The sequence below is a fragment of the Apodemus sylvaticus genome, chromosome 5, assembly GCF_947179515.1.
Source record: "Apodemus sylvaticus chromosome 5, mApoSyl1.1, whole genome shotgun sequence".
NCBI lineage: Eukaryota > Metazoa > Chordata > Mammalia > Rodentia > Muridae > Apodemus > Apodemus sylvaticus.
In genome coordinates, this window is record NC_067476.1 from 54,178,130 (window position 1) to 54,193,086 (window position 14,957).

Here is a 14,957-nt window from a genome sequence, read left to right on the forward strand (position 1 = left end):
TCTGGGGATTGAACTCAGAATGCCAGCTTGTCTGACATATGCTTTTACATGCTAAGCCATCTCTTACAGAACTTCCTATGAACCAGCCACTTATGGTTTTACAGTTATTTTCAACATAAATTACTACTACTACTACTATTTAATTTGTTGAATGGGTAGAAGTAAGTTTTCATGTAATCAGGGTATCAGCTACTTTTGCTATTTTTTTCTTTAGTTGAAGAGGAACTCTGTTCAATAACAGAAACTATTAACTCACATATATCTCCAATAAGACTTGGGCTAAGTATATATTGTATTTAATTTCCCCTCTGAATCAGCTTATGATGCATGATAATTTACCACAAAGTCGTTTCAATTAAAGTGACACCAAAGGCAAAGATATAGCCAACAAGATGAACCTTTTACTATGTATCTAATTTTGTATCTTTTATTCAATTCAATACCACTACATTCTAAAAGCAAATGAAGTTAATAGGATCTGTGTAATATAAGTTACCTAGGCATTTACCAGAAGACCATAGTAAGAATCTTCAAGTAAACTCTTTGTGCTAATTTTTATAGGTCATTCTTAAGTGACACTATCAACAAAGTATATTTTAAAATGTGATAATCTACTGGAAATTTTAAATTTAAAAAGTAGAGCAAAATTTGGATCATTCCATAGAGATGAGAAAAAGTAATTTGCACTATCACCACCAAATTGGTGTTTCTAAAATCAATGATCAATTATTGCAGAGTATTGTGCATACCTTTAATCCCAGCACTCAAGAGGGCAAAGGCAGGAGATCTCTGAGTTTCAGACCAGCCTGATCTACATATTGAATTCCAGGACAGCCAGAGCTACATAGTGAGACCTATCTTAATATAAACAAACATACAAATAAACAAAAAATAAAAATAATTAGTACCTTTAACATCCTAAAAATACTATTTAATATAATGGGAGAATATGTCAATGCTATTTTCAGCAAGATTTAACTCATGAAGCTGACTTCACTGGGCTGTTTTGGGCAGTGATAGTATACAAATACTAAGTATCTCACAAAATCACTGGCTAAAAATGTAATACCCAAGACTGGAGTGTTTATAACAAAAATAGTCTATTATTAATGAGAGCTTAACTAGTAATGAAAGCAAAAACAGAGTTAGGTTTTATTTCATTTCTTTTTTTCTTTTAAGCATGTATTTGTGGAATTTAAAAAACACCCTACAGAGATCAGTTCTTTCCTTCTACTATGTGGGTTCTAGGGACTAAACTCAGGTCATCAGCCTTAGAGCAAGTTCCTTTATCAAAAAGCCATCTTTGTGGCCCAATGTATAACTATACATACATTTCATTCATTCATTCATTTGTTCATTCATTCATTCATTCATTTGAAATGATTATAACTATACATACACTTTATTTGACTATTAATTAATTAACTTAGAATGAGAATTCAACCCAGTGACACTTGTGACACTTTCAGCCCTTGTGTCTTAAAGACAAGGGTTTACAGTGGTCTTGAACTTGCAGTCTACATGCTTAGCCACTACAATCACTTATAGATATATATTGAGTTGGTAATAGTAGTTTGAGAAATGTAATCTAAGAAACTAATTAGAGATGCACATAAATAATTGTGTAAAATGATACTCATCATAATGCTTCTTATAATACTAAAATTAATTTCATATTAATAGAAAAAAGAGCAAATGACATGACAAGCTCTAGCAGAACACGCACAACTTAAAACCTTGCTTAGCCATGCACAGAGGCTCACATGTGAAACTAACAAATACTATAAATTTAATGCTAGGAAATTCTCTTAATGGTACACATTTCTTATGGTACACATACAAACATATATTCTAATTTTCAGTTATTGACTCTTTTTTTTCTACTTAAACTTAAATATAATGCTTTTTACTTAAAACAAAGCAGGACAAAAAATAGCATGTGTTTAACTGGGGTGATGGTCAGCCATGAAGAGCACTTACTGCTCTCTCGGGAGTTAGACTAGGTTCTCAACATCCACATGGTGGCTAAAAATCACCAATAAATCTAGTTCCAGGATATTTGATGGTTTCTAAGACTGTAGCACACACTGTTATACAGTCTCAAGCAAGCACACATATAATACACATACATAAATTAATAATCTTTTAAAAAAAACTTTTAAAAAATACCATCTGTTAGTACTGCAGGTATGGTGGTACACAACCTTTAATCCAAGCACTTGAGAGACAGAGGTAAGTGGATCTCTGTTGAAGCCAGACCAGTCTATAGAGTGAGTCCCAGGATATACATATAAAGATCCTGTCTAAAAACTGGGGCTGGGGGGTAGAGATAGCTTATAGGTTAAAAGTATTAATGATGGGGCTGAAGAGATGGTTCAGTTGTAAAGAAAACTTGGTATACTTGCAGAAAACCCAAGTTTGATTCTCATCACTCATGTGGCAGCTCACAACCATCTATAACTACAGTTCCTTCTTCTGACCGCCTTGGAGACCAGGCACACAAGTGGTTCACAGACATACATACAGACCAATAATACATATAAAATTGTAAAAAGTTAAAAACAATTTAAAAGTGCTTAATGCTCTTAGGGAAGACTGAGTTTGGTTCCTAGCATGTTGGATGGATTGGACTGGTTCTGACACCAGCTCCAGGAAACCCAGTGCAGGTTTTGGCTTCCATGGGCACTGCACTAACAACCCAACCCAATCTCCTGACACACATACATGTAATTAAAAGTAATACCTTAAATTAAAAAAAAAATGTATATTAAGAAGGGGTCACACACAAAATAGCAGCAACTATTCTATTTTAAGCAGAAAAAAAGCTAGGGCTTATTTGAGGCCAAGTTTCTAAGAATGACTTAGAGAATAATATGGCAAAGTTGGTTACTTTGCAAAGACTGCTTCTAGAAGCAATGCACTATCTGTACTTTGGTTTAGCGCTCTAATATCCCTAAAAAGTCCAAAGGATTCTTCCCAGGGTGTTAGCATTGGGAATGGAAGAGACGGAGTCATATGTGGGCCTGAAGAGGTCCTTCAGCCATTTGGGGTACGACCTTGAAGGGGACTGGGTGTCTCTTCATTCCCTGGATTGTCATGTGAGTAGTTAGTTTTGCCTTCTCTTAATATACTGTCTTGTTTTATACTTCCTTTGATATACAAGCTCTAAGAAACAGGGTTAACTGAACATGAAGTAAAAACGTCTAACATTATGAGTCACCAGTGAAAAGTATTTGCTGCCAAGCCTGACAACCATTCTATACTGGGGAAGAATAGTCCATATGCTAGAAGAAACTGACTCCTATAAACTATCTTCTGACCTCCACATGTGCACCATGACATGCAGGTACCCAACCACAGACATGCACATGAAATCAATAACTACCCAGATCTCTTCTTTATTTAACTTTGTACCAAATTAAAAAAAAAAAAGTAGATTTGGTTTATCAAAGAGTAAATCTAGTCAGTGGAAATTAAAATCATACTCTAAATTTTAGTTTCAAGGAATTTAAAATTCTACTGTTTACTCTCAACTTTCGAAAAATGTATGTAAACTATAGCTCTATATCAGATATAAAAGTCTATTTCTGTTGCATCCATCTTTCATTTTGACAATTATTATCTTCTAATTTTCTTGCTTCATACTGCTCTGTGAATAAACCAACATACCTACCTAATCATGTCCACAAAACTCTACAGTTAAGATTTTTTCCTATCTCTCTGAGCACCTCATTGATCATTTTACACTTCAGCCATAACAGAAATATGTAGTTTCTTTCCTATTTTTTTCATTTGTCCAGTTGTCAAATTTGATCTAATTGCCATGTTACCAGAAACACATTTCCTCACCAAGCTACTTTAAATGGTATCTGGGCAGGGGAAATAAAGATAGCTCAATAGATATAAAGGAATTTGCTATGAAATGAATTTCATCACCAGAAAGCACATATAGGTAGAAAGAGACACCAAGTTCTTATGTCCTAACTTCTACACATGTACATGACACATGTACCTCCTACAATAATGATAAATAAAAAGTAAAACAAGGGGCTAAAAAAAAAATCTCTCAGTGATTAACACTTGATACTTTCTTCCAGAGAATCCAGGTTCTGCTCCCAGCACCCTCATGGTGACTAGCCATCTGTCACTCCAGGTCCTGGGTCCCTTTGACACCCTCATCCTGTCTCTGCAAGCACTAGGTATGAACATGGCACAGACTTACATTCAGACAAAACATCCATACACATAACACAAAAATTAGATAAAAATAAAATCCAGTTTCACAGCACCCTTTGTTATGAATTTCACGCTAGGTAAGCCGTTCACCTCTGAGCTACATTCCCAACCCTCTGACAACTCAATTTTTAAAAACAGACAAAAGGGTTGATAAAAGACTTCACCTTCACAGAATAATTGAGGTATACAAACAAATGGCCGATAAACACATCTCAGAAAAGTAGTTATTTTTTCACTAGTCATCAAAGAAATGAGATAGTAAAATAAGACACCAGCCTATGAACAAAAAGATGAGTCAAAATTTTTTTATTTTTATTTTTATTTTTTTGGTTTTTCGAGACAGGGTTTCTCTGTGTAGCCCTGGCTGTCCTGGCACTCACTCTGTAGACCAGGCTGGCCTCAAACTCAGAAATCCGCCTGCCTCTGCCTCCCAAGTGCTGGAATTATAGGCATGCGCCACCACACCCGGCAAGATGAGTCAAATTTAAAAGGACAGAAACTCCGAAAGTTAACAAGAATATGGCATAAACATTTCATAAATTACTGAAGGAAACAAAAAGTGGCCCATCTATTTTACAAAGCAATCTGTAATTTCCTCAAATGATACAGAGGGATCCATCACCTGATTTCACCATTACATTCTGGGTAGTAATCCAACAGAAAACACAGTATTCATACACAAAGACTTATATGTAAATTTCACTCAATTATCTGTGATAACTAAGTTTGAACATAAACCATATGCTGGATCAACTGTGGAATAAATTTATCCAAATAAAAGAGACTTATTTAGCTCACTACTCTGGAGGTTGTGAGGTCTAAAGTTATGAGAGCCTAAACACTTCACAAAGGTTCTGGCTCCAAGTACATTAACATATTACTTTAGAGGTTAAGTTTTCAATACATAAATTTCTGGGGGGTCCAATCAAATCACAGCATCCCTGTTATATAGTCAGCATTTTCTTTATAAATTTCCCAGTACCTATTTCTGTAGTATTAGTTAATACTCACAGAAAGTAGATAAAGACAATCAGGAAATATTATATTGCACTATGAAAGAATCCAGAAAAATTTATATATTCTATGAATCAACTTATATACAGTCTGGACAGTACAAACAAGTTTACAGCAATGGAAGGCAGATCAGTAGTTGACAAAGGTGAGAGAACTTACAAGAGGGTACAAGGAAACTTTTGGAGTGATAAGTAATGTTCATTATCATGATTGTTTTAACAGTTCTTTAAGTATATGTCTATATGATAAAATATAACACTGCGTAAGATGATATACCTCAGCAGGTAAAGGTACTTACTTCTATGCCTAATGACCTGAGCTTGCTCCCCATAAAACCCATGAGGTATGAAAAAAGGGAATCAACTCCTGTAAGTTGTCCTGACCTCTACACAGCTGAAGTGGCACATGCACAAACAAACATACACAAACACACACATAATGCACATACATATGAACAAAATCAACTGTAAAACAACAATGAAAACTCCAAACCACCTAACTGTGACTTATGGTGCAGTTTACTATATGTTGATTATATTTTAATTTACAATACCAACTAAAAATAAATAAAACCCAACAAAGTACTTTAATGGCTCTGACTAATACTCTGTATTTAAGTATCTGTAAGTTTACTATACATTAAAAATCAAATTTTCAGGCTGGAGAGATGGCTAGGTGGCTAAGAGGACTCACTGGCGGCAAGTCCAGAGGTCCTGAGTTCATCCCAGCAACCACATGGAGGCTCACAACCATCTGGGATCTGATGCCCTCTTCTGGAATGTCAGCAACAGCATACTTATGTACAAATAAATAAATAAAAATAAATTCTTTTTTAGTGCTTGTAGTTAAAAGATTAGGATAGTGGTAATAGTATTAGATTAATAATTTAATGACTATTAAAAATTAAAATTAAAATATCTCCTGAAGATGCTTCCACACATGCTTTAAAGATGTTAGCCTTTAGAACATTAATAGATTAGTGATATGTCTGAGGTATTAACTAGTTTTATAACAGTTTAAATAACTAAAATAATTTATAAATACAGTAATACATTTTTCATTTCCAATTAGGTAGTTTAACATTAATTTTCAATGAATATAGATCAAATAATAAACCTTTAAATCCCCAGTTTTTGTCTATGATTTTGACCTTTATTATAAACCACTTCCATAATACCACACTTCCATAATACCACACTGTCTTTTCTAGAACTAAAATAGATTATTAGAGAAAGAATTTCTAAATGTTTTTGTTTTGTTTTTATCTTAACTCTAATCTTAAAAAAAATCACTGTAGTAAACCCTTAATGACAATATATTCTAGCAATGATTTAATGAAAAGAAACGTACAAGATTATTCTAAGTAATGGATATGTTACCTGGCCACACCCAGGGGCAGTGCATAGAAAGGGTTTGTCATCACTCATATTCCACAGGTCCTTGTTTTATCTGTAACAAAGCACAAACCAAGAATGAGGTGTTTTATGGTGTGTTTCTGAATGAAGAACAATTTCAAATATAAATACCAAGATCTGATTTTCACCAAACATACTTCTGCTGACATTTTTAACCCTGTCTTCTGTGGGAGCCCATGTAAGAAAGCTGTGAACTTTCTGTGAAAAATGGATGGGGCAGAGTGCAGAATATTCTTTCTACAAGGTGTCTTTCTAGAAAGAATTGCAGAAACTATGATGATTCAATGCACATGAAAGCATGTACATGGAGGGAATACCCTGAAGGCAACATCCACATTATCTCTGGAAAAGGCAAAGCCCCAGGAAGAATATTCTTGGCTCCTTCATGTGACCAAAGATGGTAAAACCTAACACCAGGTGTATTCCCTTGCTGTAGTTGTTTCTGACTAAGCTAACAGTCACCCCATGCTTTCTTGGTGTTTTATTATTTGTTTGTTTGTTTGTTTTTCAAGACAGGGTTTCTCTGTATAGCCCTGGCTGTACACTGTAGACCAGGCTGGCCTAGAACTCAGAAATCCACCTGCCTCTGCATCCCAGAGTGCTAGGATTACAGGCGTGTGCCACCACCACCTGGTACTTTTCTTGGTTTAATAATAAAAATGAGATGCTTTGTTTGCACCACTCTGGAGCGCAAATGCCTGGGGTCCTCCTGGCTCCCCATACAGATTTTTGGAATATCCTTTGATCTGCAGACTTAGCTTCATGGGCTACGGGGTGAGTCAACAATTTTCCACTTTACTATGAGAGTAGATACTTGTAGAGTATTGTAGAGATACAAATAGATACTTGTAATATGCAAAAATTCACTATAGAAAAGGGTTAGGACACTCCATCAGGCTCTTTTTTGTGCGACAGTGTGACAGTCATTCAAAAAAAACAAACTCCACACACCAGGCAGCCTTCCAAGGGTCAGACTACAGAGTTGTGAAGTCATAAAGCAAAATCTATTCTAAAATTCTTGCCGAGTTTTAGTCTTTTGGCTAAATATGTCTTGTCTGAATATCCTTCTAAAACACCAATTAATTATAAACTCATTACTTTTTCATGTGAGCAAAGCACTGTAGAAAACTCTCAAAAGGAAAATATGGGGGCTGGAGAGATGGCTCAGTGGTTAAGAGCACTCACTGACTGCTCTTCTGAAGGTCCTGAGTTCAAATCCCAGCAACCACATGGTGGCTCACAACCATCCATAATGAGATCTGACATCATCTTCTGGTGTCTGAAGGCAGATACAGTGTACTCATATACATAAAATAAATAAAATCTTAAAAAAAAACAAGAAATGACTAATTAAAAAAAAAGAAAAAGAAACATTAAAAAAAAAGGAAAATATGATGTAAAACTATATTCTGGCCTCTGGGTACCTCTTCTCCCAGCAGAGAAGCTAAGGTGTAAGGGTCTTTTCCAGTATCTCTTGCAGATAGATAACTTGCAGATGTTCAAGTACTTCAAATAAAAGTTTAACATTTGCATAGAGTCTGAGCCTACCTTTAGCCAATTAACTAGAAGACAGAGAAGACATAAATTAATAAAATTAGAGACGAAAGGGGATATCACAACAGGCAGCAAGGAGACTCAGAAAATCGTAAGGACATGATTAAAAAATCTCAGTCCAGCAATCTGGGGAAAAAAAAAAACCAAACAGACCCATTACCCCTAGTGAAATAAAAACAGTAATTAAAGTTAACAAGAACAACAACAAAAAGTCCAAGGCCAGATGGATTCAGCATAGAATTCTATCAGAACATCAAAGAATTAACACCAACACTCCTCAAATTATTCCACAATATAGAAACTAAAGAACATTTCCTAATTCTTTTTATGAGTCCACTATTACCCTGATACCAAAGCCACACAAACATCTCACAAAAAAAGAAAACTATACACCCTTATCCCTTATGAATATAGATGCAAAAATTCTCAATAAAATACTTGCAAATCAAATACAAGAACACATCAAAAAGAGTATCCATATGATCAAGTTAGCTCAATCCCAGAGATGCAGGGAGATGCATAGTTCAACATATGTAAACTGATAAACATAATCCACCACATAAACAGAATGAAAGACAAAAACCACATAATCATCTCATTATATGCAGAAAAGGCCTTTGAAAACTACAACATCCTCTCATAATAAAAGTCCTGGAGAGACTAGGAATACAAAAGGATATACCTCAAGATAATAAAAGGACCATTTCAAACAGGCCTGCAGCTATATCAATCTAAATGGATTAAAAGATAAAGCATATCTACTAAAACAATGAACAAGACAAGGATGTCCATCTTTCTATACCTATTCAATATAGTACTTAAGTCTTAGCTAGAGCAAATAATTGAAGGAGATCAAGGGAGATACAAATAGGGGAAAGGTCAAATTATCTTTATTTGCAGAACGTGTGTGTGTGTGTGTGTGTGTGTGTGTGTGTGTGTGTATGAATGTGCAGGACACATATATTTGCAGAATACCCTAAAACCTTCCACCAGGAAAATTTACAGCTGATAAATACATTCAGCAAAGGCAGCAGGATATAAAATTAAAATGCAAAATCAGTAGACTTCCTATATACAAATGACAGACTGAGAAAGAAATCAGGGAAACAGTACCTTGAAAAATAGCCTCAAAAACTAAAATATCTTGGGATAACTCTAACCAAGCAAACAAAAGACCTACATAATAAAAACTTAAAAGAAACTAAAGATAATTAGATAATGGAAAGATCTCCCATGTCATACATGGATTGGCAAAATATTGTAATAACCCTGGTAATAACTATCCTATCAAAAGCAATCTACAATTTCAATGCAATCACTATAGAAATGCCAACAGAATTCTTCAAAGAAACTGAAAAAAAAAAAAAGGGAACACAAAAGATCAAGGAGCTAAAAGGATCCTGGATTAATATAAAAAAGTGCTGGAGCTATCACAACCTCAGATTTCAAATTATATTCTACACCTGCACCTAGCAGGCTGAGACAGCAGAACTGACCATATTTTCAAGACTAGCCTGGGCTACCTAGTAAATCTGGGCCTCCCTAGACTATGAGTAAAAACTTGCTTCCATTAAACAAACAAACAAACAAACAAACAAACAGAAGAATGTTTTATTTAATAACAGCTGAGTTTTATTTTATTTTTCAAATTAGCAAGATATAACATCAGAGAGTCTGGAAGTTCAAAGAAGCAGCAGCAAAATGAGTGGCAAAAATTAAGACCTCAGCATACCATGTTTAAAGTATAAGAAAATTAAGAAAATATATCTTGTTTCAGTCAGGTGTGTTGGTGCACACATTTAATCCCAGCACTTGGGAGGCAGAGGCAGGTGAATCTCTAAGCAAGTTAAAGGACAGCCAAGACTACACAGAGAATCTGTTGGGGGCTTGGTGGAGGAGTAATACAGTGAGGTTAGAAAAGAAATAAAAAAGTGATGTTTACAAATCTAATGTCTGGCTCAACAAAATAAAATGGTTGAATTTTCATATTTGCTTCTTATATTCAAGCTGCTGTGACTCAAATTCAGGCAGCTTATGGAGAAACTCTTACTTGTATGTTCTTAAAGAATGAAAGCAAAACCATGATTCACCTTTTGAGTCTGGGTTACCTCACTTAGTATGATATTCTCTAGCTCCATCCATTTGCCTAAGAATTTCATGAATTCATTGTTTCTAATGGCTGAATAGTACTCCATTGTGTAGATATACCACATTTTTTGCATCCACTCTTCTGTTGAGGGATACCTGGGTTCTTTCCAGCATCTGGCAATTACAAATAGGGCTGCTATGAACATAGTAGAACATGTATCCTTATTACATGGTGGGGAGTCTTCTGGGTATATGCCCAGGAGTGGTATAGCAGGATCTTCTGGAAGTAAGGTGCCCAGTTTTCGGAGGAACCGCCAGACTGATTTCCAGAGTGGTTGTACCAATTTGCAACCCCACCAGCAGTGGAGGAGTGTTCCTCTTTCTCCACACCCTCTCCAACACCTGCTGTCTCCTGAATTTTTAATCTTAGCCATTCTGACTGGTGTAAGATGAAATCTTAGGGTTGTTTTGATTTGCATTTCCCTAATGACTAATGAAGTTGAGCATTTTTTAAGATGCTTCTCCGCCATCCGAAGTTCTTCAGGTGAGAATTCTTTGTTTAACTCTGTACCCCATTTTTTAATAGGGTTGTTTGGTTTTCTGGAGTCTAACTTCTTGAGTTCTTTATATATATTGGATATTAGCCCTCTATCTGATGTAGGATTGGTGAAGATCTTTTCCCAATTTGTTGGCCAGACTCAAAAGGTGAATCATGGTATGCACTCACTAATAAGTGGATATTAACCTAGAAAACTGGAATACCCAAAACATAATCCACACATCAAATGAGGTACAAGAAGAAAGGAGGAGTGGCCCCTGGTTCTGGAAAGACTCAGTGAAACAGTATTCAGCAAAACCAGAACGGGGAAGTGGGAAGGGGTGGGTGGGAGGACAGGGGAAGAGAAGGGGGCTTGCGGGACTTTCGGGGAGTGGGGGGGCTAGAAAAGGGGAAATCATTTGAAATGTAAATAAATTATATCGAATAAAAAAAAAAAAAAAAAAAGAATGAAAGCAAAAAAGAGCAAATAACAAGTTAGTATTAGTACAGCACTCTCAGAAAAGCAGTAGATATGTCAGATTTTTTAGACACACACTGTTAAGTAAGACAGTTGCCCTTGCCATGCAACAAGCACAGTTGAGCAGAGGAAACCCACAAGCCCACCTGCCGCCAAGTCACACTCAAGCCATTACATATACAAGTACGTGGTAGACCGATGAAAGACAAGCAGAACAGTTTGAGCATTATGAAGAGAGGTAGAATTAGTGGGTGAAGAGGAACAGTCTAATAACCTGAGTAGACTGCCCTGCTGCTAAGGGCCATCTGGGTCTGTCGCCAGGCATCAGGTGTCTATGTTCATGTTTGTGGCTCATATTACCACTAAAGACTATGGAGACATCCCTGGTTTGGGCACTGGCTGTGGCACTCCAGAGAGCTAGCCCCACCACTTGCCAGCTGCAGTATTCAGGAGGGAGGGCACTGCACCTTGACTGAGTAGTACAGTTTAAGCGGTTCTGGTAGCATGGGAGTGAGTGAGCTGGCCAGGAGGGTATGGTCTTGCCACTTGCCACCTGCATTAAATGAGCTAGCTGGGACAGTGCTGGGGAGTTCCCCCTGGTGGTGTGCATGCATTGGTGGTAGGGTAGCAGGAGAGGTGGTAGGCTGACCATTCAGACCCAGATTCAGGGTTCATCTACTCCAGGCATCTACCCCATTTATGAACTGCTAGAGCATGTGAAAGGGCCAGTGCTGCAGATCCAAACCTATAGCATCTCCATGACACAGGCCAACAACAGAGTATCTGAGAGGAGTTCCAGTGAAAATCAGTATTGATAGTATAGCAGAAGCCAGAGGCCTCGAACCAGATTGAGGACTCATTGCAATGAACATTTACAAGTAAAAATGTGTGGATAAAAGGGTGTGACATTGTGACACACCGCAGCTTCTAGAACAAATTTTTTTTTTACCTTTCATTTTGTTTGTTTTTCTTTGAGGGGCTATTGTAAGGGCAGAGAATAGATAAAAAGGAAGAGAGGGATTGGGGTGGCATGATGTGAAACTTCACAAAAAAAAAAAATCAATAAAAAGTAAAAAAAAAAAAAATAGTTTCCCTCACTGGAGATGATGTGGAAGTCCATGATCCATGCTCCTACTGACTGTAAAGGGCAAGGAAGCTACTTTTGCTGTGGTATTGATAAATGCAGACTCACAGTTGAGAGAAACATAGAAGGTCTATACCTTACCCTACCACCCTGTCCCCAAAAGTAACAACCTATGCAGAAAGCCATGGAAGAGAACTCTTAAAAAAATGTGATAAGTATGCTGAAGAGTAGCTCTCCACAGCTAGGGAAGGACTCAGTTTTAAGGAGCTAATCATCATGAGTTTGACCACGCTCTAGTGAGTATAAGGTAACACAAATTGGAGGGTTTTTTCTTTTTCTTTGGGGGGAAAGGGATCCACAAAATTGGGGACTGGACCTCGGAAGACTAGGAAATAAGTGTGACCTGGGTTCATGATGTATATAAATCTCAAATAATCAATAAAAATATTATGGAAAGAAAAATAATGTCTGTCCTTCAATATCTACTGTTCTAGGAAGTTATTTTTTTTTTGACCCAAGGTCTCATACAGACCAGGCCAGCCAGCTTTGAGCGCCTGATGCTGACAGCTTCATTTATTTACTTATTTTCTTAAGTGTATATATCTTTTTCTTTTTTTTCCTTTTTTCTTTTTGAAACAGAGTATCACAATGTAGACCACACTGGCCTGGAACTCATGTAATCTTCCTGTCACCCAACTGTCAGGATTAACAGCACGCCTGATCCTTATGTTTAATTTGATTCTTTTGAGAACTGGAACATAAATACTGCATTTACATCACCCCTCCCTTAACTGCCCTCTAACTCCTCCTGTTCCCCTGCCACTTCAAATAAATTTATTTATTTATTTATTTATTTATTTATTTATTTATTCATCCCCCCCCTCCTTCTCCCTCTTGCTCTGGCCCTGCTCACTCCACCCCTGCTCGCTCTGGTCCCCACTCGCTCCGGTCCCAATTTATTTTTAATGTGGTTAATCACACTAAATTATTCTCACTGATAAACCACGTAGAATGTTTGGAACAATCCCATCTTGGAGATATAAATAGCCTGATTTTATTGCTAATTTTTGTTTGGAATTTTATTACATTCATGTTTATCAGAAATACTATGTGCTATTTTATGGCAATTTTATAGTTAAAGTTGGGACATGATAATTCTTTTTTATTTTCTAAAAGAATCTGTATAAAGGCTGGTATTAGGGCTAGAGAGCTGGCTCAGTGGTTAAGAGCACTTGTTGTTCTCCCAGAGGACCCAGGTTCAATTCCTAGCACCCACAAACTCACAAGCATCTATAATTCCAGTCCAAGGGAGTCTGGTGCCCTCTTCTGGCTTCTGCAGGCACACCAGGCATGCATGTGATATGTATATATGTATATATATGTATATATAGGTGTGTGTGTATATATATATACACACACACACATATACACACCTATATATATACATATACATATATACAGGCAGTACATAAATAAATCTTTACATGAAAAAAAGTGTATTAATTCTTCCTTAAATATTTGAAAAAAATCTCACCAGTGAAGCTCTATGAGCCTGGGGTTTTCTCTGAGGAAAGGTTTTAAGTCATAAATCCAGTATCTTTAGATAGATACAAATTAAAACATTTATATTAATTTTATTTTCCAGGAATTTTTCCATTATGTTTTCAAATATATTGGCCTAACTATTAGCAACATTCTCTCACTTTTTTCCATGTCCATTATATCCATAGAGATCTCCTCTTTAAATTAGTAATAGTCTTAGGTTTTTTTTTCCTTTGTCTTTAATCAGTTTTCCTAAGAGGTTAATTTACTTCCTTACTTTAAAATTTTGGCTTTCCCATTTACTCCATTTTATCCCTGTTGTCTAACTACCTAATGCCATTGTTATAATAAGTCAAATACTTAAAAATAAATTTAATGAAAATCATAAACTATACACCTGAAAACGAAAAATTCAAACCCCAGACCAAAAATATATTTCCACAAGTAACCAAAGAAGGTCTACATAAATGTAAGCTATACCATATTCACACAATGTAAGAGCCAGTGACATGGTAGTTCTGCTCCAAGTAGTATCTTTCAGATCAAGGTCAGTCACAACCAAAAATGGGAGGAAAGGGAGATTTGATTTTAAGATTTATAAAGGGCAAAGACCCAAGAATAAGCAAGCTAATCCTGAATGACAATAATAAAGCTGTAGAGTTTATAAAAATAAGATATTATATCAAGATCCACTATAAAAAAGCAATAATTAAGATAGGGTCAATATCAAATAGTAAACATATAAAACAATAGCAAAGAATTGAGTCTAGAAATAGATAAAAACACTTGACTTGTACGAAGGCTTCACTCTTAACTACATTTCAGTAGAAAAAATGATCTTTTCCAAATTTGATTTTATAATTTTATATCAAAAGTATCTGACTTCACTAGTAGTTGGCTAATCTTCTAGATAATGCTTCCAAAAACATTCTCTACAGGGATATTAGTAAATATCCCAGTAGATATTTACTAATCTAAAGAAAATAGATTATAGTCAAATAAATTTAG

General features: G+C 36.0%; 1 protein-coding gene across 1 annotated transcript in view; it reads right to left on the minus strand.

The window, feature by feature from the left end:
* Nucleotides 1-14,957, minus strand: part of Atf2 (activating transcription factor 2) — a 73,765-nt gene that overhangs the window by 36,053 nt on the left and 22,755 nt on the right. Inside the window, 1 exon segment of the mRNA XM_052182720.1 lies at nucleotides 6,630-6,699. Coding sequence (XP_052038680.1) covers nucleotides 6,630-6,677 — 48 coding nt within the window. The 5' untranslated portion in view covers nucleotides 6,678-6,699.